General features: G+C 42.2%; 1 protein-coding gene across 10 annotated transcripts in view; it reads left to right on the forward strand.

Annotated features, from left to right (window-relative positions):
- LOC121550786 (poly(rC)-binding protein 3) overlaps nt 1-26,262 on the forward strand; it is a 232,578-nt gene that overhangs the window by 154,480 nt on the left and 51,836 nt on the right. For all 10 annotated transcript variants that reach the window (XM_041863155.2, XM_041863162.2, XM_041863146.2 and 7 more), the window contains 5 exons: nt 14,817-14,986; nt 23,524-23,547; nt 23,680-23,712; nt 23,813-23,929; nt 26,060-26,191. In XM_041863155.2, coding sequence (XP_041719089.1) covers nt 14,912-14,986; nt 23,524-23,547; nt 23,680-23,712; nt 23,813-23,929; nt 26,060-26,191 — 381 coding nt within the window. In that variant the 5' untranslated portion in view covers nt 14,817-14,911. The remainder of the gene's footprint in view (nt 1-14,816; nt 14,987-23,523; nt 23,548-23,679; nt 23,713-23,812; nt 23,930-26,059; nt 26,192-26,262) is intronic.

A 26,262-nucleotide genomic window follows, 5' to 3' on the forward strand; every position in this document is an offset into this window, starting at 1 on the left:
GCGTTCTGAACTTTGATCAACTCTGGGAGCAATATTTAGATGTTGACCCGTAATAGATTTTATTTTTTGTGTACAAAAGATATATTTTATTAGAAAAAAATACAGATGTCCGGACCTCGGTGTCCTCAAAGGAAAAAAGCCACATCTCAGAATGAATTCCGAACGCAGCCTCAGCTTTGCTTTTGCTCTAATTTGGCTCCCTTCATTTCTGCAAACTGCAAAAAGCCACCATTAGTGTGATGACTGGGTATTATCTATGTCATGTATTCTTATCTGAAATATTATAAATAAATGTATTCAATATATTCAAGTTCAATATAATTAATTTAGCCACAAGGAACCAGGTAGTCATCACGTTTAAATGATATAATTCTGGAACAAAGCGGTACTGGTTCTCCTGGCTTGAGACCTTTATAGAAACAATGTTAAACACATGCTGTCAATATTTTATATACAATCATTCGGAGAGGGATGCATTGCCTTTAAAGGTTTGTGTTCATGCGAGATAGGGGTCTGATGTTCACTGAGAAAGTCAAGCACAAGCAATGAGAGAGATGAAGCCTCTGAGTCCTGTGCTAGGGATTATGAAGGGCTGTCAATAGACTCAATGTAACACAAAGGAGGCTCTTTCCACATCAAAGTGGTTCCATTAAAGGCACGCTCCTTAATTTGTTTTTCAGTCAACATCAACGACCCCACTTGGTTTGCTATAAAGCTGAGGGATGGAGCTGAGTTAATCACCAGTGCTTAATTTGAGCCAGATCAGGATCCAGCACCTCTCAGTTTTGGACTGTTTCGTTCCAGAACCCATTTGCCAGGATCCGGTACCTCTCCTGGCATGAAAAATAATATAATAAAAGCAATCAGTTCATGTAAGTTGCCTCCTATGCAAAAAGTAGGCTCCTGCCCCCTAAAAAATGTAATGTGAAAACGTGCCTGATTTTCTAAGAATTGATTCGTGTTGGCCCGGGTTTATGGTTTGCACAACATTTTAGCCTATAGACCAATGCGTGGCCACTGCTGTGGTGAGAGAGAGAAACATGCCTGTATCTCTCACAGAACTAGAATTAGATTAGCTTTCTATGATTTATCTCCTTCTCTCTGCTCTGATAGACATGAGTCTGCAACTCTCATCTCTCCAGCGTTGCACTTCATCATTTATTTCCTTGCTGGAAGGGCTGCATCACCCCTGATTAATGTAAATACATTTGCCAAAGTTATAGAATTACTGCTGTCTGTTCAGAAATAAATGAAATAATTCAGAATACTACACCAGGAGTAGGCCTATAATTTAGCCAAAGAGGATCTATAGCTTATTTTAAAAAGTTGCCTAGTTGTGGATTGTGTGTAGCCCAATCACAAGGCATGCCTCCAGTCGGGAATGTGCGGCAAATCTGTCAGTGAACGTGAACAACATGCACCCAAAACAGGCCTTTCCCAATATTTCAAATATAATCACTGGAAAACACAGGTTGGAAAGCAAATGGCTCCTGCTGAAAAGAGAAGACTAATGTATCTCTAGTCTACAAAATACAGTGCATTCGGAAAGTATTCAGACCCCTTGACTTTTTCAACATTTTGTTACGTTACAGCCTTATTCTAAAATGGATTAAATTGTTTTCCCCCCTCATCAATCTACACACACTACCCCATAATGAAAAAGCAAAAATAGGTTTTTAGACATTTTTGGAAATGTATTACAAATAGAAAACTGAAATATCACATTTACATAAGTATTCAGACCCTTTACTCAGTACTTTGTTGAAGCACCTTTGGCAGCGATTACAGCATTGAGTCTTCTTGGATATGATGCTACAAGCTTGGCACACCTGTATTTGGGGAGTTTATCCCATTCTTCTGTGCAGATGCTCTCAATCTCTGTCAGGTTGTGATGGGGAGCATTGCTGCACAGCTATTTTCAGGTCTCTCCAGAGATGTTCGATCGGGTTCAAGTCTGGGCTCTGGCTGGGCCACTCAAGGACATTCAGAGACTTGTCCCGAAGCCACCCCTGCGTTGTCTTGGCTGTGTGCTTAGGGTCATTGTCCTGTTGGAAGGTGAAACTTGGCCCCAGTCTGAGTCCATGAGCGCTCTGGAGCAGGTTTTCATCAAGGATCTCGCTGTACTTTGCTCCGGTCATCTTTCTCTCGATCCTGACTAGTCTCCCAGTCCCTGCCACTGAAAAACATCAACCACAGCATGATGCTGCCACCACCATGCTTCCCCGTAGGGATGGTGCCATGTTTCCTCCAGACGTGATGCTTTGCATTCATGCCAAAGAGTTTAATCTTGGTTTCATCAGACCAGAGCATCTTGTTTCTCATGGTCTGAGAGTCTTTAGGTGCCTTTTGGCAAACTCCAAGCGGGCTGTCATGTGCCTTTTACTGAAGAGTGGCTTCCATCTGGCCGCTCTACCATAAAGGCCTGATTGGTGGAGTGCTATAGAGATGGTTGTCCTTCTGGAAGGTTCTCCCATCTCCAGAGAGGAACTCTGGAGCTCTATCAGAGTGACCATCGGGTTCTTGTTCACCTCCCTGACCAAGGCCCTTCTCCCCTGATTGGTCAGTTTTCCCCGGCGGCCAGCTCTAGGAAGAGTCTTGGTGGTTCCAAACTTCTTCCATTTAAGAATGATGGAGGCCACTGTGTTCTTGGGACCTTCAATGCTGCAGAATTATTTTGGTACCCTTCCCCAGATCTGTGCCTCGACATAATCCTGTCTCGGAGCTCTACGGACAATTCCTTCGACATCATGGCTTGGTTTTTGCTCTGAAGTGCACTGTCAACTGTGGGACCTTATATAGACACGTATGTGCCTTTCCATATCATGTCCAATCAATTGAATTTACCACTGGTGGACTCCAATCAAGTTGTAGAAACATCTCAAGGATGATCAATGGAAACAGGATGCACCTGAGCTCAACTTCCAGTCTCATAGCAAAGGGTCTGAATACTCATGGTATATATGTTTTTTATTTTGTATTAATGTGAAAAAATGTCTAACAACCTGTTTTCACTTTGTCATTATGGGGTATTGTGTGTAAATTGCTGAGGAAAATGTTTTATTTAATCCATTTTAGAATAAGTCTGTAACATAACAAAATGTGGAAAAAGTCAAGGAGTCTGAATAATTTCCGAAGGCACTGCATATGAGCACTGGAGCAGTCAGGCTATACACTAGCAGTGGATGTGGTGAGTTTTCCCCATAAAAGCACTTTTAGCACCTATAAAAGAGCTATATTAATCCATTGTTGTTGTTGTTGTTGTTGTTGTTGTTGTTGTTGTTGTTATTATTGCTATTGTATGCTTAATCAACACAACTCTGCTATGGTAATGAAAAAAATCCCCAATGTTCACATACTATTCATATACTGTATGCTGTATTTTCATCGCCATATCACATCTGTTATTTCTGAAACAGTGGCATGAGTCCCAGAAAATATAGCCTGATGGTATAGTATTTTTATGTGGTCCATATAATGTACAGTTAACTGACAAAATAATGGAAAAGCTTGAGTAAATGAGTGATACAGGTGTGGTTCCTGAGTTAACTAAGCAATTAACATCCCATCATGCTCAGGGTCATGTACAAAATGCCATTATTTTGGCCATTATTTTGGCTACTATGGCTATGCCCCAATAGGATAACAATGTCCCCATCCACAGGGCACAAGTCAAAAATCAAATCAAATTTTATTTGTCACATACATGTGTTTAGCAGATGTTATTGCGGGTGTAGCGAAATGCTTGTGCTTCTAGCTCTGACAGTGCAGTAATATCTAACAAGTAATATCTAACAATTTCACAACATATACCCAATACCCACAAAACTAGTAAGGGATGGGATTTAAGAATATATACATATATGGACAAGCAATGACAGAGCGGCATGGACTAAGATACAGTAGAATATTATAGAATACTGTATATACATATGAGATGAGTAATGCAAGATATGTAAACATTATTAAATTGACTAGTGTTCCATTTCTTAAAGTGGCCAGTGATTTCAATAGGCAGCAGCAGCCTCTAATGTGCTAGTGATGGCTATTTAACAGTCTGATGGCCTTGAGATAGAAGCTGTTTTTCATTCTCTCGGTCCCAGCTTTGATGCACCTGTACTGACCTCGCTTTCTGGATGATAGCGGGGTGAACAAGCAGTGGCTCGGGTGGTTGATGTCCTTGATTATCTTTTTGGTCTTCCTGTGACATCGGGTGCTGTAGTTGTCTGGAGGGCGAATAGTTTGCCCCCGGTAATGTGCTCGGCAGACCGCACCACCCTCTGCAGAGCCCTGCGGTTGCGGGCGGTGCAGTTGCCATACCAGGCGATGATACAGCCCTGCAGGATACTCTCAATTGTGCATCTGTAAAAGCCACATTTCTTCAGCCTCCTGAGGTTGAAGAGGTTCTGTTGCGCCTTCTTCACCACACTGTCTGCGTGGGTGGACCATTTCAGTTTGTCAGTGATGTGTACGCCAAGGAACTTGAAGCTTTCCATCTTCTCCACTGCGGTCCTGTCGATGTGGATAGGGGGGTGCATCTCCTTTGTTTTGTTGACGTTGAGTGAGAGGTTATTTTCCTGGCACCACACTCCCAGAGCCCTCACCTCCTCCCTGTAGGCTGTCTTGTCATTGTTGGTAATCAAGCCTACTACTGTTGTGTCGTCTGCAAACTTGATGATTGAGTTGGAGGCGTGCTTGGCCACGCAGTCATGGGTGAACAAGGACTACAGGAGGGGGCTGAGCAAGCACCCTTGTGGGGCCCCAGTGTTGATGATGAGCAAAGTGAAGATGTTGTTTCCTACCTTCACCCCCTTGGGGCGGCACGTCAGGAAGTCCAGGACCCAGTTGCACAGGGCGGGGTTCAGACCCAGGGCCTCGAGCTTAATGATGAGCTTGGAGGGTACTATGGTGTTGAATGCTGAGCTGTAGTCAATTAACAGCATTCTTACATAGGTATTCCTCTTGTCCAGATGAGATAGGGCAGTGTGCAGTGTGATGGTGATTGCATCGTCTGTGTATCTATTGGGGCGGTAAGCAAAATGAAGTGGGTCTAGGGTGACAGGTAAGTTAGAGGCGATATGATCCTTGACTAGTCTCTCAAAGCACCTCATGATGACAGAGGTGAGTGCTACGGGGTGATAGTCATTTAGTTCAGTTACCTTTGCTTTCTTGGGTACAGGAACAATGGTGGCCATCTTGAAGCATGTGGGGACAGCAGACTGGGATAGGGAGAGATTTAATATGTTCGTAAACAGTGCTCATTGAATGGTTTGATGAGCATGAAAATGATGTAAACTATATGCCATGGGTTCAGTCACCAGATCTCAACACATATGAACACTTATGGGAGATTTGGAGCGGCATCTGAAACAGCGTTTTCCACCACCATCAACAAAACACCAAATTATGGAATTTCTCGTGGAAGAATGGTGTCGCATCCCTCCAATAGAGTTCCAGACTCTTGTAGAATCTATGCCAAAGTGCATTGAAACTGTTCTGGCTTATGGTGGCCCAACACCCTATTAAGACACTTTATGTTGGTGTTTCCTTTGTTTTGGCAGTTACCTGTAGTTCATTGCTCAAGGAAAGCAAGGTATTTGCCACCTCCAGTGTATAACAAGCTCAGTTTACGCATTCCTTAATAGAGGTACTTTGTTTGGTACATGTATGAGTTGTCTGCAGGAAAAAGGTAGTTCCGCTCTTTTCATATTCTGTCTGAATGGACTGTCTACCCTGAGTGTGTGGGGGGGGAAAGCAATTTGTTTCTGCTAATACCTGTGTCGTCCTTTCAGAGAAATCACAATTGGGAGTGGAGAGAAAGCAGGATGGTAGCTCCGAGCACCCTTTTCCCACATTCCTCCTTTCCTCTTTCTGTTACTTTTTCATCCTCTCCTCCATTTTTGGTCCGATTTTGTCTCTTCTTGTATGCAGTGCATTGTGGGTTATGGCTGAGGAGGGTTTGTTAGAGGAGGGAACAAAAGGCACCATGCCCCCAGGCGGTAATTTGCCCTGAAATCTCACATGAGCAACAGTGTCGCTAATGAACACTGTCACTTCCTCTTACACTGCAGTCTTTTATCCACTGACAGGAGTATTGATGTGGCTAATACGATAAATCATGGCCCTCGATCTGGCCAGGTCTCTCTGCCAAGTTCCCTTGAGCTCAGCCTAGAACAACTTGATCTGTGGACCATGACTATACTAATTGTCAGCCAGGTTTCAAGATCGAAGGCAATAAGGTGGCAATTTGATTTCCATGATTTTTTGAAATAAAGGAGATCATTTTTACCATTTTGTGAAATACTGTATGTGGCATTCAATGTTTTTTAAAGCATGCTCAATTGATCTCCCTCGACCCCAACAATTAGAATATCACAGCAAAATGGTCAGGAAAAAGCCTTCTCATTGGCTCACATCGAATGGTGCAGTGTAGACCACCAATAAAATCCACCGTCAAAATCTACCTCTTGAGTCATGCCACAGAGATTTTACATTTTTAGTCATTTAGCAGACGCTCTTATCCAGAGCGACTTACAGTTAGTGAATACATATTTTTTTTACACTGGCCCTCCGTGGGAATCGAACCCACAACCCTGGCGTTGCAAACGCCATGCTCTATCAACTGAGCTACATCCCTGCCGGCCATTCCCTCCCCTACCCTGGACGACACTGGGCCAATTGTGCGCCGCCCATGAGTCTCCCGGTCGCGGCTGGCGGCGACAGAGCCTGGATTCGAACCAGGATCTCTAGTGGCACAGTTAGCACTGCGATGCAGTGCCTTAGGCCACTGCGCCACTCAGGAGATAATAAATAATAAAGCCTACAGAGATAATCAAGCCTACTGACTGTCATCTCCCTGTTTGGCTTGTGTCCTCCTCAGTCCAGATGTCTCATTACTTTATTCATAATGTATTTTTGAGGAGGGAGCCTGAATTATTTTCATTACGTTTACCGGCAATGAACTGCGCTCTCTCAGTGATATGGAATGCCATAGCTGTAGATCGCCATGGGAGATACTTACTGGAGTGACATTTGAGAGATTCCCTGTCAAAAGAGCTGTAAATGACGCAACGCAGATGGGGTTGTTTGATATAGCTTTATCACATTTAATCAAGAAAGGTCCGTGTTTACATGCACAATACCACTCAACTTCTGCCATGTATTTTGGGCAATATGCCCAGAAAGAGCTGTGTCATCAAACCCAAGAATGATTCACAAATTGGTGCGGATTATACACAGCCATATTATAAACCAACAACTGATGGTGTTCTCTGTCTACTGGCATATCCTAGTTAACATCACAGATTAGTATTGTAGTATCAAGTAATTGGTTAAAACATAATCTTAAAGAGCCATTGTTAATAACTGTTGTCTCTTGATATTCCTAAGTAGCCTACATTGAGCCACTGAATAGGTTGATAGCGGATAGATGACTTTCTTGCAATAGTAAGCTCGTTCAAACACTAGTATTTCTATCAGGTGAGGATAGAAGAAAAAAATCCCCAAATTCAAACTAATTAATAAAAGAGACTGTGGTGTCAGTTACATTTTGATTTATAATCTCAATTTGAAAAATAAAATTTTATCGAGACAGTCATTTAGTGAGAAGGGGCATGTTTGGGTTCTTTGGTATGGACAAAAGAGATGATAGCCCTAAGTTAAATCCGGGTCTGGCTGGAAATTTGTTGTTGCAAACTCATAGCAGAGTTAACAGTCCAGACTCTCTATGTCCATGAAAACAGCATAGAAAAAAGAGTGTCGCCACTGTAAAATTATTGTGAACTCCAGGTGAAGGGTACAGGTTGGTCAGAGGGACATGAAATAGTATTATATGGATACATTTTTTTAACCTCTGAGAATGAGAACTAGTTATGAATCAAGGACACTTTGCTGTTTATAGGCACTGAGGGTGGCTGTAACAACCCCTCACTAGAAAAGAAGCGACTATTTTACAACAATAGTGATATTTGCAGGTGAAATTGTTACATTACTTGACTCCCAGTCCAAGGTGATTTAATGTAATTGGGATTTGGTGTAGATTGGTGTGGTTGCATGTATACTGCATACAGAATTTCAGTTTCAACACACAAATGGAAATGGAGAATGGAAAAAATACAATTTGGGTAGCAGTTTGACCAGGCGTTAAGCATGATTAAATTTAACAGCTACCAACAAAGAAGGGGCCAGAAGCCCTTTAGCGGAAAGCCTGACCCACTTTCTACATCACACGTCACGAGAGATAGTGCTCCTAATAACAACAAGGAAAACACGCAAATTACATGAAATTACATACACTACAAATAACATTATAACAATAGATGTCATTTTTATTTATCATATACTGCCATGGGGATGGGATTATCATATTCTAAAAAGAAGCTCATTCAAATGTATGGCCGGCCAGCAGAAACGACCCCTAGCCACTATCCCGACCCTGCGACTTGCTTTTTAGGCAGAGGATGGAGGTTCAAATCTGGCCACAGCTATGAAGCGTGGTTGTGTTTGATAATGAAGACTATGCTGGTCAGCGTGTCAAGACAACCAGAGAGAGTGGCTGCCACACAAAAGGTTTCCAAATGGCAGTGGTGATGGCTGGCAGAGAGTGATATGGGGTTGAATAAAAAAAAACACCAGCACTTGCAAATTAAGTGTTACTTTGATATATTATCAGCAGGATGTGGAATGAATTCCATACAATGAACTGCAGTGGTTACGGAGCTGAAAGCTAGGGCCAACAAATATGGCCGAAGGCAGTGGTAATGGCTGGGAGGGAGTAATAAGGGGTGTCTTCCACGTACTCTAGCATACTCCACTGTCTATAGAGCAGGAAGCTGGGAAAAATATTTTCATTTATGAAAACATTGAGTATTTTGTTCCCTCCATTACCAATTTAAATTACCTTATCCAGCATGTTTCTTGTACATCAACTGATGAAGAAAACCAAACAAATTGTTTATTTAATGTTTGTACAGCAATGCCCCATTCTTTTGCATAGTTTCCCTTTGGTCTCAAAACGGGCCTTGTAGGGACTTTGGGTAGAGAGAGAAAGGTGTTTAATGTGTCCTGTCTGGACAGTGCACATTGCACAGGTTTGTTGACCCCACCGTGGCATGCATCTCACCAAGACATCAGATTGGGTTTATGTCTGTCCACTTGCCAGTTGCTTTTAACCTGGAATAGTGTCTTATGCAATATGACCTGGGCTGGAAGCTGGGCTGGAAGATTGGGAGCACTACTGGCTGGCTGTTATCATAGAACTCATCCATGTTCCCTCTTGCCTATCTATTCATCTTTTTATCTTATACTCACAAATACCCACACAGGCATAGACATGCAGCACACACACACACACACACGTGCATGCATACATACACTCACATGCAAACATACACACTTAAACTCAATCACACAGAAATGTGTGTGTAAACTTGATTTATTTGTGCATCAATGACTCACGTCCACACATCTACAGTGCCTTGCAAAAGTATTCATCCCCCTTGGCATTTTTCCTATTTTGTTGCATTACAACCTGTAATTTAAATGGATTTTCATTTGGATTTCATGTAATGGACATACACAAACTAGTCCAAATTGGTGAAGTGAAATAAAAAAAATTACTTGTTTCAAAAAATTATAATAAATAATGGAAAAGTGGTGCGTGCATATGTATTCACCCCTTTGCTATGAAGCCCCTAAATAACATCTGGTGCAACCAATTACCTTCAGAAGTCACATAATTAGTTAGATTGCACACAGGTGGACTTTATTTAAGTGTCACATGATCTGTCACATGATCTCAGTGTATATATACACCTGTTCTGAAAGGCTCCAGAGTCTGCAACACCACTAAGCAAGGGGCACCACCAAGCAAGCGGCACCATGAAGACCAAGGAGCTCTCCAAACAGGTCAGGGACAAAGTTGTGGAGAAGTACAGATCAGGGTTGGGTTATAAAAAAATATTCGAAACTTTGAACATCCAACGGAGCACCATTAAATCCATTATTAAAAAATGGAAAGTATATGGCACCACAACAAACCTGCCAAGAGAGGGCCGCTCACCAAAACCCATGGACCAGGCAAGGAGGGCAATAATCAGAGAAGCAACAAAGGGACCAAAGATAACCCTGAAGGAGCTGCAAAGCTCCACAGCGGAGATTGGAGTATCTGTCCATAGGACCACTTTAAGCCGTACACTCCACAGAGCTGGGCTTTATGGAAGAGTGGCCAGAAAAAAGCCATTGCTTAAAGAAAAAAATAAGCAAACACGTTTGTTGTTCACCAAAAGGCATGTGGGAGACTCCCCAAACATATGGAAGAAGGTACTCTGGTCAGATGAGCTTTTTGGCCATCAAGGAAAATGTCTTTGTCTGGAGCAAACCCAACACCTCTCATCACCCCGAAAACACCATCCCCACAGTGAAGCATGGTGGTGGCAGCATCATGCTGTGGGGATGTGTTTCATCGGCAGGGACTAGGAAACTGGTCAGAATTGAAGGAATGATGGATGGTGCTAAATACAGGGAATTCTTGAGGGAAACCTGTTTCAGTCTTCCAGAGATTTGAGACTGGGACGGAGGTTCACCTTCCAGCAGGACAATGACCCTAAGCATACTTCTAAAGCAACACTCGAGGGGTTTAAGGGGAAACATTTAAATGTCTTGGAATGGCCTAGTCAAAGCCCTGACCTCAATCCAATTGAGAATCCGTGGTATGACTTAAAGATTGCTGTACACCAGCGGAACCCATCCAACTTGAAGGAGCTGGAGCAGTTTTGCCTTGAAGAATGGGCAAAAATCCCAGTGGCCAGATGTGCCAAGTTTATAGAGAAATACCCCAAAAGACTTGCAGCTGTAATTGCTGCAAAAGGTGGCTCTACAAAGTATTGACTTTGTGGGGGTGAATAGTTATGCACGCTCAAGTTTTCTGTTTTTTTTTCTTATTTCTTGTTTGTTTCACACAAAAATGGTTTTTGTATCTTCAAAGTGGTAGGCATGTTGTGTAAATCAAATGATACAAACCCCCCAAAAATCCCTTTTCATTCCAGGTTGTAAGGCAACAAAATAGGAAAAATGCCAAGGGGGGTGAATACTTTCGCAAGCCACTGTATGTCATGCAAAGTAACTTATTTTCCTATTCTGCCTATCACTCCTAGTCTCCATCCTTACCACTGAACTGTATAGCCTGCTGACACCAAATTGAGTCAAAGCATGATACACTGCCCCTTGATAACTCAGTTTGGTTTTTTTCGACTCACCCACCTCGCTAACGCATTTTGGATGGACCGCAACAGCCGCAAGTTATCGAGGTGATGGCGCATTTCAGTCTCTCAATCCTTTGATCAAAGACCCATATGAAAAACATTAATATAAAACATTAAAACTGAACCCAATTGTGCTCCGCCGCTGTATCAAAGATAACTGTATGGCCTAAAGTAGAACTGTATGTGTCACTGTGTCTGGGATGCAGAAAGGGGCACCATCCACTCATAATGGATGTTCTTCAGGAGTAATGAAAAGGATGTAATGCTGTACCATTATGCTTTGAAAGACACATTTTAAATATCAATCATTGTTTCTTCAATTTTCAGTTGGAATGGTCTGGCACACACCTTTTCATTCTATCTTGAACAAAACCAAAAAAAGACCTGCCAACGAATTCACAACATTTCCAAAGGGGCCATTTCCTTACAAGACTATAGGTAAAAACTAAGTTGGCACTTAAGAACCACTGTATTTACACCAAAAGTGTGTGGACACACCTTCAAATTAGTGGATTTGGCTATTTCAGCCACAGCCGTTGCTGAGAGATGTATAAAATCGAGCACACAGCCATGCAATCTCCATAGACAAATATTGGCAGTAGAATGGCCAGTACTGAAGAGCTCAGTGACTTTCAATGTGGCGCCGTCATAGGATGCCACCTTTCCAACAAGACAGTTTGTTAAATTTCTGCCCTGCTAAAGCTGCCCCGGTCAACTGTAAGTGCTGTTATTGTGAAGTGGAAACTTCTAGGAGCAACAACGGCTTAGCTGCGAAGTGGTAGGCCACACAAGTTCACAGAATAGGACTGCCGAGTGCTGAAAAATCATCTGTCCTCGGTTGCAACACTCACTACCGAGTTCCAAACTGCCTCTTGAAGTAATGTCAGCACAATAACTGTTAGTTGGGAGCTTCATGAAATGGGGTTCCAGGGCAGAGCAGCCGCACACAAGCCTAAGATCACCAATGCCAAGCGTTGGCTGGAGTGGTGTAAAGCTTGCCGCCATTGGACCCTGGAGCAGTGGAAATGCGTTCTCTGGATTGATGAATCACGCTTCACCTTCTGGCATTCCGACGAACGAATCTGGGTTTGGCGGATGCCAGGAGAACGCTACCTGCCCAAATGCATAGTGCCAACTATAAAGTTTGGTGGAGGAGGAATAGTGGTCTGGGGCTGTTTTTCATGGTTCGGGCTAGGCCCCTTAGTTCCAGTGAAGGGAAATCTTAACGCTACAGCTTACATTAGATTTATGTCATTTAGCCGACGCTCTTATCCAGAGCGACTTACAAATTGGTGCATTCACACTATAGCCAGTGGGATAACCACTTTACAATATATTATTTTTATTTAATTTTTAAATTTGGGGGTAGAAGGATTACTTTATCCTATCCCAGGTATTCTTTAAAGAGGTGGGGTTTCAAGTGTCTCCGGAAGGTGGTGAGTGACTCCGCTGTCCTGGCGTCGTGAGGGAGCTTGTTCCACCATTGGGGTGCCAGAGCAGTGAACAGTTTTGACTGGGCTGAGCGGGAACTGTGCTTCCGCAGAGGTAGGGGGGCCAGCAGGCCAGAGGTGGATGAATGCAATGCCCTCGTTTGGGTGTAGGGACTGATCAGAGCCTGAAGGTACAGAGGTGCCGTTCCCCTCACAGCTCCGTAGGCAAGCACCATGGTCTTGTAGCAGATGCAAGCTTCAACTGGAAGCCAGTGGAGTGTGCGGAGGAGCGGAGTGACGTGAGAGAACTTGGGAAGGTTGAACACCAGACGGGCTCCGGCATTCTGGATGAGTTGTAGGGGTTTAATGGCACAGGCAGGGAGCCCAGCCAACAGCGAGTTGCAGTAATCCAGACGGGTGATGACAAGTGCCTGGATTAGGACCTGTGCCGCTTCTTGTGTAAGGCAGGGTCGTACTCTCCGAATGTTGTTCTATGACATTCTAGACGATTCTGTGCTTCCAACTTTGTGGCAACAGTTTGGGGAAGGCCCTTTCCTGTTTCAGCATGACAATGGCCCAGTGCACAAAGCGAGGTCAATACAGAAACGGTTTGTCGAGATCGGTGTGGAAGAACTTGACTGGCCTGCACAGAGCCCTGACCTCAACCCCATCAAACACATTTGGGATGAATTGGAATGCCGACTGCGAGCCAGGCCTAATCTCCCAACATTAGTGCCCGACCTCACTAATGCTCTTGTGGCTGAATGGAAGCAAGTCCCCGCAGCAATCTTCCAACATCTAGTGGAAAACCTTCCCAGAAGAGTGGAGGCTGTTATAGCAACAAAGGGGGGACCAACTCCATATTATTGCCCATGATTTTGGAATGAGATGTTCGACGAGCAGGTGTCCATATACTTTTGGTAATGTAGTGTGTGTAAACTGCTACATTGTATGGACTTCAGGTGAGCTTGGACACTTTTTCTGTACTTTGTTCCTGGTGCTTGAATGAGGAAGTCAACATTGGAAGCGCCAAAATCAGGGTTGGGTAGGCTACTTTCTAAATGTAATCTGTTACATTCACTAGTTACCTGTCCACATTTTATATCAGTAACATAACTTTTAGATTATGCAAACTCAGTAACGTAATCTGATTACTTTCCCCTTTAGAGGCATTAGAAGAAGACCAAAAGGAATTGAATGTCATTGAGAATACAAGTCCCCTTCACAAACATCCTTTCTGAATTGAAAAGTAATCCCAGAAGTAATCATCTAGTTTTCAAAAGTATCTGTAACAATGTTTTAGCTGTCAACACAACTGATTACAATTTTTCCCCTAATCAAATTACATGTTAGTGATTACATGTAATCCGTTACTCCCCAACCCTGCCTGAAATTCATAGCCAAGTGTGGAGGTGATGCATTTGCTGTCACCATGCAATTTGAGCTTCAGTGCAGTCCTGTGAAATATGAATATAGGATCTTAGCAAGGCTGCTGAACTCATTTTTAGACTGTGGCTTTAATTCACTTTCCAGCACTGGTGTACTGAAAACCCCCTCTTGCTGAGAAGTCTGTCTGCCATGCCAGATGTTAAAGGTGTTTTAAGAACGGTAAAAGTACAGTGGCAAGTGTACGATTGAGTTGAGATCTACTTGCGATGGTCACTAATTTAATGTGTTAGTTGTAAAACCTTTCTTATTGATTCATCTGATCCTACTTGTAACAACATATGAGAAGCATGTCCTGATTAGAGTTTGAGAGGTGCTCCCCTTGTGTTATAAGCTCTCATGAAGATGATCCGTTAAATCTATTCAAGCAGATCAGACCAGCATTGAAGTCAATTCCAGCCATTTCAGTACATGGCTGGAATGAAACCCAATTAGATTTCAAATTGACTTTTTGTATTTTATTATAGACAATCTCCTTCATGTCAACTGAAATTACATTTACTAAATTGTCTGGAATCCAAATTAAATGGACCCAACATGAATGGTTATTATTGTCGTGTTCTGGATGGAAGAATTGTGTACTCATGTCTAAAATCAGTCACATGACCTAAACTTTGATTAGTTGATTGATTGATTGACCTAACCTTTCTGGGTATGTTGGTATCTCCTTGTTGTGTTGCAGGTGACTTGCTGGCTACTGTACCATCACACTCCTTCCATTCCTGAGGAAACCCTCTTCACGACCACACTCCTCCTCTCTTCACCTCCACTCCCAGTATGGAACCCAACAAAGTCCAGCCAGAGGGCGGCCTCAATGTCACCCTCACCATCCGCCTCCTCATGCACGGCAAAGTAAGCAGTCTCTAGTCTTCATACATCACTGGTTAAGGAAGAGTAACCTAGATAATAGTTAATATATGCCTGACTTAAGTAGCTCACCCAGAACATGGAATCATGACATGAAGAGAACGTTTTCCTTTCACCTTGTCAGACCGTTTCTGCAACACTACATTTTGACAAAAAAGTAATAAAATCATGCGGGCGTTGGAGATCAAATCAAATCAAATTGTATTTGTCACATGCGCCAAATACAACAGGTTTCACCTTACAGTGAAATGCTTACTTACAAGCCCTTAACTAACAATGCAGTTTTAAGAAAGAATACCAAAAAACATCACACAAAAATACAATAGAAAATAATACGAAATAAAAGTAACAAATAATTAAAGAGCAGCAGTAAAAATAACAATAGCGAGGCTATATACAGGGGGTACCGGTACCGAATCAATGTGCGGGGGCACCGGTTAGTCAAGGTAATTGAGGTAATATGTACATGTAGGTAGAGTTATTAAAGTGACTATGCGTAGAGGTCACATGCATGATGGGGGTGTGTGCCAGTGGGTCTGGGCAGGTGTGATGTAGTTGATGTTTGTATGATCTTTTCATTTGTATGTGTATGTTTTGTATCATTTATAAAATCTAAAATAAAATCTAAAAATAAAAATAAAGGACAAACATCAATTCAAATAAAAAAGAGTAATCTCTTACACTGCAATGTTATCTCACAACCAAATAGAAGCTAGATGGAAATGTTGTTGGAATGTTTGTTGTTGTTAACTGGCAAGCTGGCTGCCGGTGACTCAGCTGCTGTCCTTCTGGGTGAGGCTGAATGCATGTGACTTTGAGCACCATGGAGGAGAGGTGAGAGAGTGTTAGCGCTCAAAGCCAACACTGCCCGGCTTCCCTAGTCGTACTGTACCAGACCAAGATGATAGAGAGTGATTGTGTGCATATTTTAATTTGGCAACAATTAGATTGGGTAGCTGTACGACCTTTGCAAGTACATTGTTATTCTCACTTGGGCTCTTTGCAAGTGAATATGAAGTGATGCCTCAAAAAGCTGTGGTAACACTTTATATTAAGGCCCCTTAATAAACCATTTATAAACAGTTTATAAAGAGTGTACTTACCATGTATTAATAATTGTTCCTTCATTTGTAAATGTCAATAAGCAATATTTTAAGTCATTTACGCATTTATTAACACTATTTAAATTATGCATTATTGATTTATGAGATAATTAATAAGGTGTTTGATCATAGTATGTTCACAATTTGTAAATTATTAATAATATACTTATAAACCAGCTATAAAGGAGTTATTGTCAACTCTTTTGATTATTTATAAGGCATTTGTTAACGGTTGATTAATGGTTTGACTCAGCATTTATTTACATATTTATGAATGTGTTTATAATATTTCATGAATGAGATATTTTTTTATTGATAATGAGTGCATTTGTAAATGTGAGTACATGCACTTACTAATACCTCAGTTGATGATTAATGTAGCTCCTTATAAACCATTGACTAATTATTAGTCAACTATTTTGCACCCCCTAATCTGCACTATATACAGTGAGTATACCAAACATTAGGAACCCTCAGAACAGCCTGGTGGGCCATTCTTGATACACACGAGAAACTGTTGAGTGTGAAAAACCAAGCAGCATTGAAGTTCTTGACACAAAACGGAGCAACTGGCACCTACTACCATACCCCGTTCAAATGCACTTAAATATTTTTGTCTTGCTCTTGCCCATTCACACTCTGAATGGCACACATACACAATCCATGTCTCAATTGTCTCAAGGCTTAAACATCCTTGTGTAACCTGTCTCTTCCCCCTCATCTTTGAAGTGGATTTAACGAGTGACATCAATAAGGGATCATAGCTTTCACCTGGTCAGTCTATGTCATGGAAAGAGCAGGTGTTCTTAATGTTTTGTGTACTCAGTGTATACTATATAAATGACTTGTTACTCCTCAAAAGCTGGCCACATTAGTAGGAAGTACCTGACACTTGCTTGAACAATTTCAGTTACATAATTCATAAGCTTCATAACTGCAGCCATTAACAAAGGCCTGATAAATCACAAGTGATCCTCAACTTCAGCAACTTGCACTTGAAGCAAAAGCATATGTGCAGTGCTATATGGCCGTTTAACACTAGAATAGCCGGGCCTCGATTAATACAAATAGCTGCCAATGACGCTTGGGGCGTCTACATTTTAACAAAGAAATCCATTTAATATACACCATCACAAATAAATACATTTTTCATTTAGGCTAGTCTAAAGAAACATTATGATATTAAGAAAATGTATTTCAAAAGAACAGAATAGCATATTTTTTGTTGAATTATGTTACTGTGCTTAGTTATCCAAAACTCGACTTGAAGTTCAGTCCTATGCCACCGCGGTGACGAACAAGGGATATGGCTTGAAAATGTACCCCAATCCAGGGATGGAAGGTGTCACTGTACTCCTAATTTACCATTATCCAAGCCGCAATATCGAGAGGATTGAAATACTGCTCGTTTTTAATTAAACTGCCATTTTTGTCAGCATGCTAGGCTAGCGTGGAGCATCAGGTACTGTCTACTAATGTGGCTAGCTTTTGGGAGGTGGTAAGTCATTTATAAACGCTTATAAAGTATATATAGTCACACTTTAGATTAGGGGCTGCAAAATAGTTTATTCATAATTAGTAAATGGTTTATAAGTGGGTTATGAGGATGTACATTAATCATCAACTGAGGTACAAGAAAATGCAAATCCACTAGATGGCACTTCTCTTGGCCGCTGATTTTAATGCAGGGAAACTGAAATCAGTTTTACAAAATGTTTACCAGCATGTCACCTGTGCAACAAGAGGGAACAAAACTCTAGATCACATTTACTCCACTCATAGAAACGCATACAAGGCTCTCCCTCGCCCTCCCTTTGGCAAATCTCACCATAACTCTATCCTCCTGATTCCTACTTACAAGCAAAAACTCAAACAGGAAGTACCAGTGACGAGCTCAATACGGAAGTGGTCCGATGAAGCGGATGCTAAGCTACAGCACTGTTTCACTAGCACAGACTGGAATATGTTCCGTGATTCATCCGATAACATTGAGGAGTTTACCACATCAGTCACCGGCTTCATTAATAAGTGCATCGACGATGTCGTCCCCACAGTGACCGTACGTACATATCCCAACGAGAAGCCATGGATTACAGGCAACATCCACACTGAGCAAAAGGCTAGAGCTGCCGCTTTCAAGGAGCGGGACACAAATCCAGATGCTTATAAGAAATCCCGCTATGACCTCGTCGGATGTGGCAAGGCTGGCAAACTATCATGGATTACAAAGGGAAACCCAGTCGCGAGCTGCCCAGTGATGCGAGCCTATCAGATGAGCTACACAGACCAAAAATATAAATGCAACATGCAACAATTTCAAAGATTATACTGAGTTACAGTTAATATAAGGAAATCATTCAATTGAAATAAATGTGTTAGGCCCTAATAAATGGATTTTACATGACTGGGAATACAGACATGCGTCTGTTGGTCACAAATACCTTAAAAATAAGGTAGGGGCATGGATCAGAAAACCAGTCATTATCTGATGTGACCACCATTTGCCTCATGCAGCGCGACACATCTCCTTCGCATAGAGTTGATCAGGCTGTTGACTATGCCCTGTGGAATGTTGTCCCGGTCCTCTTCAATGGCTGTGCGAAGTTGCTGGAAATTGGCGGGAACTGGAACACGCTGTCGTACATGTCGATCCAGAGCATCCCAAACATGCTCAATGGGTGACATGTCTGGTGAATATGCAGGCCATGGAAAAACGGGGACATTTTCAGCTTCCAGGAATTGTGTACAGATTGTTGCGACATGGGGTCGTGCATTATCATGCTGAAACATGAGGTGATGGTGGCGAATGAATTGCACAACAATCGACCTAAGGATCTTGTCACGTTATCTCTGTGTATTGAAATGGCCATTAATCAAATGCAATTGTGTTCGTTGTCCGTAGCTTATGCCATCCCATACCATAACCCCACCGCCACCGCCACCATGGGGCACTCTGTTCATAAAGTTGACATCAGCAAACCACTCGCCCACATGACGCCATACACGCTGTCTGCCATCTGCCCGGTACAGTTGAAACCGGGATTCATCCATGAAGAGCACACTTCTTCAGTGTGCCAGCGGCCATCGAAGGTGACCATTTGCCCACTGAAGTCAGTTATGATCCTGCAGGTGAAGAAGCCGGATATGGAGGTCCTGGGCTGTTGTGGTTACACGTCATCTGCAGGTGTGAGGCCGGTTGGACGTACTGCCAAATTCTCTAAAACAACGTTCGCCCATTGAACATTGGACGTTGAACATTCAATTCTCTGGCAACAGCTCTGGTGGACATTCCTGCAATCAGCATGCCAATTCCATGCTCCCTCAAAACTTGAGACATCTGTGGCATTGTCTTGTAGGACAAAACGGCACATTTTAGAGTGGCCTTTTATTGTCCCCAGCACAAGCTGCACCTGTGTAATCATCATGCTGTTTAATCAGCTTCTTGATATGCCACACCTGTCAGGTGGATGGATTATCTTGGCAAAGGAGAAATGCTCACTAACAGGGATGTAAACAAATTTGTCCACAATGTTTGAGAGAAATAAGCTTTTTGTGCGTAAGGAACATTTCTGGGTTCTTTTATTGTTGCGTTTATATTTTTGTTCAGTATAAATGCCTTCTATGCTCGCATCGAGGCAAGCAACATTGAACCATGCATGAGAGCACCAGCAGTTCCGGACGACTCTGTAAACTCACACTCCGTAGCCGATGTGAGTAAAACCTTAAAAAAGGTTTACAATCACAAGGCAGCATTACCAGGATGCGTTACCAGGAATTACCAGGACGCGTACTCGGAGCATGCGCTGACCAGCTGGCGGGTGTCTTAACTTTTTCACATTTTCAACCTCTCCCTGACCCAGTCTATAATACCTACAGTACATGTTTCAAGCAGACCACCATAGTCCCTGTGCCCAAGAACGGCAAGGTAACCTGTCTAAATGACTATCGCCCATGGCACTGACATCTGTAGCCATGAAATTCTTTGAAAGGCTGGTCATGGCTCACATCAACACCATCATCCAAGACACTCTGGACCCAATCCAATTTGCATACCGCCCCAACAGGTCCACAGATGACACAATCTCTATTGTACTCCACATTGCCATCTCCCACCTGGAGAAGAGGAACACCTATGTGACAATGCTGTTCATTGACTACAGCTCAGTGTTCAACACCATAGTGCCCTCCAAGCTCATCACTAAGCTCAGGACCCTGGGACTGAACACCTCCCTCTTTAACTGGATCCTGGACTTCCTGACGACCTGTCCCAAGGTGGTAAGGGTTTGCAACAACACATCCGCCACACTGACCCTCAACACAGGGGCCCCTCAGGGGTGCGTTGAGGGTCAGCGTGGCGGATGTGTTGTTGCAAACCCTTACCACCTTGGGACAGGTCATCAGGAAGTATATTTTATTTGACTCATTAACAATTAATAAATATTCCATTGATGACATACAGTGGGGAAAAAAAGTATTTAGTCAGCCACCAATTGTGCAAGTTCTCCCACTTAAAAAGATGAGAGAGGCCTGTAATTTATATCATAGGTACACGTCAACTATGACAGACAAAATGAGAAAAAAAAATCCAGAAAATCACATTGTAGGATTTTTAATGAATTTATTTGCAAATGATGGTGGAAAATAAGTATTTGGTCAATAACAAAAGTTTCTCAATACTTTGTTATATACCCTTTGTTGGCAATGACACAGGTCAAATGTTTTCTGTAAGTCTTCACAAGGTTTTCACACACTGTTGCTGGTATTTTGGCCCATTCCTTCCATGTAGATCTCCTCTAGAGCAGTGATGTTTTGGGGCTGTCGCTGGGCAACACGGAATTTCAACTCCCTCCAAAGATTTTCTATGGGGGTGAGATCTGGAGACTGCCAAGGCCACTCTAGGACCTTGAAATGCTTCTTACGAAGCCACTCCTTCGTTGCCCGGGCGGTGTGTTTGGGATCATTGTCATGCTGAAAGACCCAGCCACGTTTCATCTTCAATGCCCTTGCTGATGGAAGGAGGTTTTCACTCAAAATCTCACGATACATGGCCCCATTCATTCTTTCCTTTACACGGATCAGTCGTCCTGGTCCCTTTGCAGAAAAACAGCCCCAAAGCATGATGTTTCCACCCCCATGCTTCACAGTAGGTATGGTGTTCTTTGGATGCAACTCAACATTCTTTGTCCTCCAAACACGACGAGTTGAGTTTTTACCAAAAAAGTTCTATTTTGGTTTCATCTGACCATATGACATTCTCCCAATCCTCTTCTGGATCATCCAAATGCACTCTAGCAAACTTCAGATGGGCCTGGACATGTACTGGCTTAAGCAGGGGGACACGTCTGGCACTGCAGGATTTGAGTCCCTGGCGGCGTAGTGTGTTACTGATGGTAGGCTTTGTTACTTTGGTCCCAGCTCTCTGCAGGTCATTCACTAGGTGCCCCCGTGTGGTTCTGGGATTTTTGCTCACCGTTCTTGTGATCATTTTGACCCCACGGGGTGAGATCTTGCGTGAAGCCCCAGATCGAGGGAGATTATCAGTGGTCTTGTATGTCTTCCATTTCCTAATAATTGCTCCCACAGTTGATTTCTTCAAACCAAGCTGCTTACCTATTGCAGATTCAGTCTTCCCAGCCTGGTGCAGGTCTACAATTTTGTTTCTGGTGTCCTTTCACAGCTCTTTGGTCTTGGCCATAGTGGAGTTTGGAGTGAGACTTTTTGAGGTTGTGGACAGGTGTCTTTTATACTGATAACAAGTTCAAACAGGTGCCATTAATACAGGTAAAGAGTGGAGGACAGAGGAGCCTCTTAAAGAAGAAGTTACAGGTCTGTGAGAGCCAGAAATCTTGCTTGTTTGTAGGTGACCAAATACTTATTTTCCACCATAATTTGCAAATAAATTCATAAAAAATCCTACAATGTGATTTTCTGGAAAAATAAATCTCAATTTGTCTGTCATAGTTGACGTGTACCTATGATGAAAATTACAGGCCTCTCTCATCTTTTTAAGTGGGAGAACTTGCACAATTGGTGGCTGACTAAATACTTTTTTCCCCCACTGTATATAAAGATATTCATAAATATGTAAAGAAATGGTGAGTCAAACTATGATTAACAATTAGGTGGAAATTGCCACCTGGAGACATGGTGTTGAAAGGGTTAATCAACCATTACCAAATACCTAAAAATAATCTTAGGAGTTGACAGTAATTTCTTTTTTATACCACAGCATTGTTGAATACTCTTTTTTGATTGGCTAGAAGGGCATTCTAGAATGGACATTAAAGCTAGATAACAGGACAGTAGGAAAATATCTCAGGACAGTTGGAAAATATATTGGGACACCTTGCAATCATGGCACAATATGTGCCTACACCTTCAGACCATACTTGCTACAAACTTATAGAAACCTAAACCAACAACTACACAAACTGAAATTGGACACACTGTAAACGCAGGTCCAACGAGATAAAAACGTAGCTAGCTAGCATTGATTTGTTTTTGCAGAGACATATTTTTTTGGAGCATCTAACATTGTCAGTGATGAGCATGAATTTATCCGGTCCCCTTCATGGCTAAAGCTGTCAAATCCTCCCACATGTTTTTAGTTTGACCAGCCGTTTTCAGCAATTGATATTTTTGAATTCGGTTGTCATATTGGCAGCTTTGCTAGCAAAAAACGATTTAGCTAGCTTCTAGCCTAGTGTTTGATATGCAATGTGATCTCCTCATAATTAACAGTTGTGACTAGCTGGCTGGCTGGCTAGCAGCAAGCAAGGAATAAGAATGTTGCCACTGAGCATGGCAACGGAACATAAAGAACCAACGACTGGGTCGCATCCGTAAATATCAAACTAATCAAACGAATGACTGGGTCGCGTCTCTAGCAACCAGAAGATGAGAAAGTATGAATTATAAAAAAATTATAACATTTTAATATCAACTGGGAAAAAATATTTATACCGGCAAATGTGTGCTTTCATATTGTTTTCTTTGGCAACTGTGGTATAAGTGAGATAAACGCCTCCGTTCTGTACATGGAAAAATTTACTCCGCAAATGGACTCGGCTCCACCTCATCCAGCTGCGTCGTCCATTATTTCCAAGGTAATCTACAGAACGTCTGCGTTTATCCCTTACATAGCTGGTTAAGTACATTAGTAGTACATTATAAATCCTTTACAAATTGTGAACATATGATCAAATACCTTATTCATTTTTATTAATTTACAAATGTAGGAATAATGATAAATAAATGTTAAGTAAACTCTTTACAAACTGTTTGTAAATGATTTATTAAGGGACAATAATATAAAGTGTTACCAAAGCTTTATCAATAATCTTATTGTTAGCATTGAGATTACCCTAACATGTTAATAACATCTACTATTTTATATTTATGTTCCCTTATTTTCTTTAGGAGGTTGGAAGTATTATTGGCAAGGTATGCAAGAGTTTGTGTTTATCACGTACTTGTACATAACACAATAATTCGAACAATAGTTACCTGATGCACTGAATCAGAGAAAATATAATTACTTGAGATTACTGTAAACATTTAATGTTTTTCTTCCAGAAAGGGGAAACAGTGAAGAAAATGCGTGAGGAGGTGCGTTGTCAATCCCTCTTTTCTTCGATTATACACTTTCATCATGAGAATTAGAATCAATCCCATGGCTGCTCATAATGACGTCTGTTATTATTCACAGAGCGGAGCACGAATCAACATCTCCGAGGGCAACTGCCCCGAGAGGATCGTCACCATCACTGGCCCAACACACGCCATCTTTAAGGCCTTTGCCATGATTGCCTATAAGTTTGAGGAGGTATCATCATTTCTCTTGTCCTAAGTAACCTCATGTATATGCAGAGGCAGGAGTGCTACCACTGCTTGGGTGAGAACAAATGGAGAATAGCTTTAGATGGTGCTCTCCTTGGGAGGGTTGCTGATTTTTGTCTTCATATTCAGATGAGTTCAAGGCACTCTTCAAATTTGTGAAAATATAAAATGTCTTAATTAGGTTCGCATACTAACAGGGATTAATAAAAACATGGCACAATTTGTTTTTACTACTGTAGGTCATGCTCTGATGAAGGCGTATTAGCCGCTGATTTTGTACATTTGCCCACTGACAAAGAAATGATCAGTCTATAATTTTAATGGTAGGTTTATTTGAACAGTGAGAGACAGAATAACAACAAAAAAATCCAGAAAAACGCATGTCAAAAATGTTATAAATTGATTTGCATTTTAATGAGGGAAATAAGTATTTGACCCCCTCTCAATCAGAAAGATTTCTGGCTCCCAGGTGTCTTTTATACTGGTAACGAGCTGAGATTAGGAGCACACTCTTAAAGGAAGTGCTCCTAATCTCAGCTTGTTACCTGTATAAAAGACACCTGTCCACAGAAGCAATCAATCAATCAGATTCTCTCCACCATGGCCAAGACCAAAGAGCTCTCCAAGGATGTCAGGGACAAGATTGTAGACCTACACAAGGCTGGAATGGGCTACAAGACCATCGCCAAGCAGCTTGGTGAGAAGGTGATAACAGTTGGTGCGATTATTCGCAAATGGAAGAAACACAAAATAACTGTCAATCTCCCTTGGCCTGGGGCTCCATGCACGATCTCACCTCGTGGAGTTGCAATGATCATGAGAACGGTGAGGAATCAGCCCAGAACTACACGGGAGGATCTTGTCAATGATCTCATGGCAGCTGGGACCATAGTAACCAAGAAAACAATTGGTAACACACTACGCAGTGAAGAACTGAAATCCTGCAGCGCCTGCTAGGTCCCCCTGCTCAAGAAAGCACATATACAGGGCCGTCTGAAGTTTGCCAATGAACATCTGAATGTTTCAGAGGAGAACTGGGTAAAAGTGTTGTGGTCAGATGAGACCAAAATCGAGCTCTTTGGCATCAACTCAACTCGCCATGTTTGGAGGAGGAGGAATGCTGCCTATGACCCCAAGAACACCATCCCCACCGTCAAACATGGAGGTGGAAACATTATGCTTTGGGGGTATTTTCTGCTAAGGGGACAGGACAACTTCACCGCATCAAAGGGACGGTGGACGGGCCATGTACCGTCAAATCTTGGGTGAGAACCTCCTTTGTTGCCCTCAGCCAGGGCATTGAAAATGGGTCATGGATGGCTATTCCAGCATGACAATGACCCAAAACACACGGCCAAGGCAACAAAGGAGTGGCTCAAGAAGAAGCACATTAAGGTCCTGGAGTGGCCTAGCCAGTCTCCAGACCTTAATCCCATAGAAAATCTGTGGAGGGAGCTGAAGGTTTGAGTTGTCAAATGTCAGCCTCGAAACCTTAATGACTTGGAGAAGATCTGCAAAGAGGAGTGGGACAAAATCCTTCCTGAGATGTGTGCAAACCTGGTGGCCAACTACAAGAAATGTCTGACCTCTGTGATTGCCAACAAGGGTTTTGCCACCAAGTACTAAGTCATGTTTTGCAGAGGGGGTCAAATACTTATTTCCCTAATTAAAATGCTAATCAATTTATAACATTTTTGACATGCGTTTTTCTGGATTTTTTTGTTGTTATTCTGTCTCTCACTGTTCAAATACACCTACCATTAAAATTATAGACTGATCATGTCTTTGTCAGTGGGCAAACGTACAAAATCAGCAGGGGATCAAATACTTTTTTCCTCACTGTATGTGAAGCAAAAAAGTTTTTTATCCCTGTGGGTATGCCAATTTAATAAAGGAATTTAACATTTAGGCAAATTAAGAGTTATTTTTTTATTTTTTCAATTATGAAGAATAACCTCCTTTACTTTCTTTAACTGTGGTCCAATAAAACCGATTTGCCAACAAAAAGGTAGAAACATAAATGGCCGTGGAGAGAAGGTGTAGTAAACATCGAAGTAAAATATGTCTTACACAGGCAACTGTTTCTTATGCTTGACCAGATTTTCTCCCATTCCAGGATATAATCAATTCCATGAGCAACAGTCCAGCCACCAGCAAGCCCCCTGTCACTCTGCGTCTGGTGGTGCCAGCCAGCCAGTGTGGATCTCTCATTGGGAAGGGAGGTTCCAAGATAAAGGAGATGAGAGAGGTACGGTACAGTACAGGTACAGTAGCAGGCTATACCATGAACATCAGACATGGAGCATGGAATCAAGATGA

This window comes from Coregonus clupeaformis, chromosome 4 (assembly GCF_020615455.1).
Source record: "Coregonus clupeaformis isolate EN_2021a chromosome 4, ASM2061545v1, whole genome shotgun sequence".
NCBI lineage: Eukaryota > Metazoa > Chordata > Actinopteri > Salmoniformes > Salmonidae > Coregonus > Coregonus clupeaformis.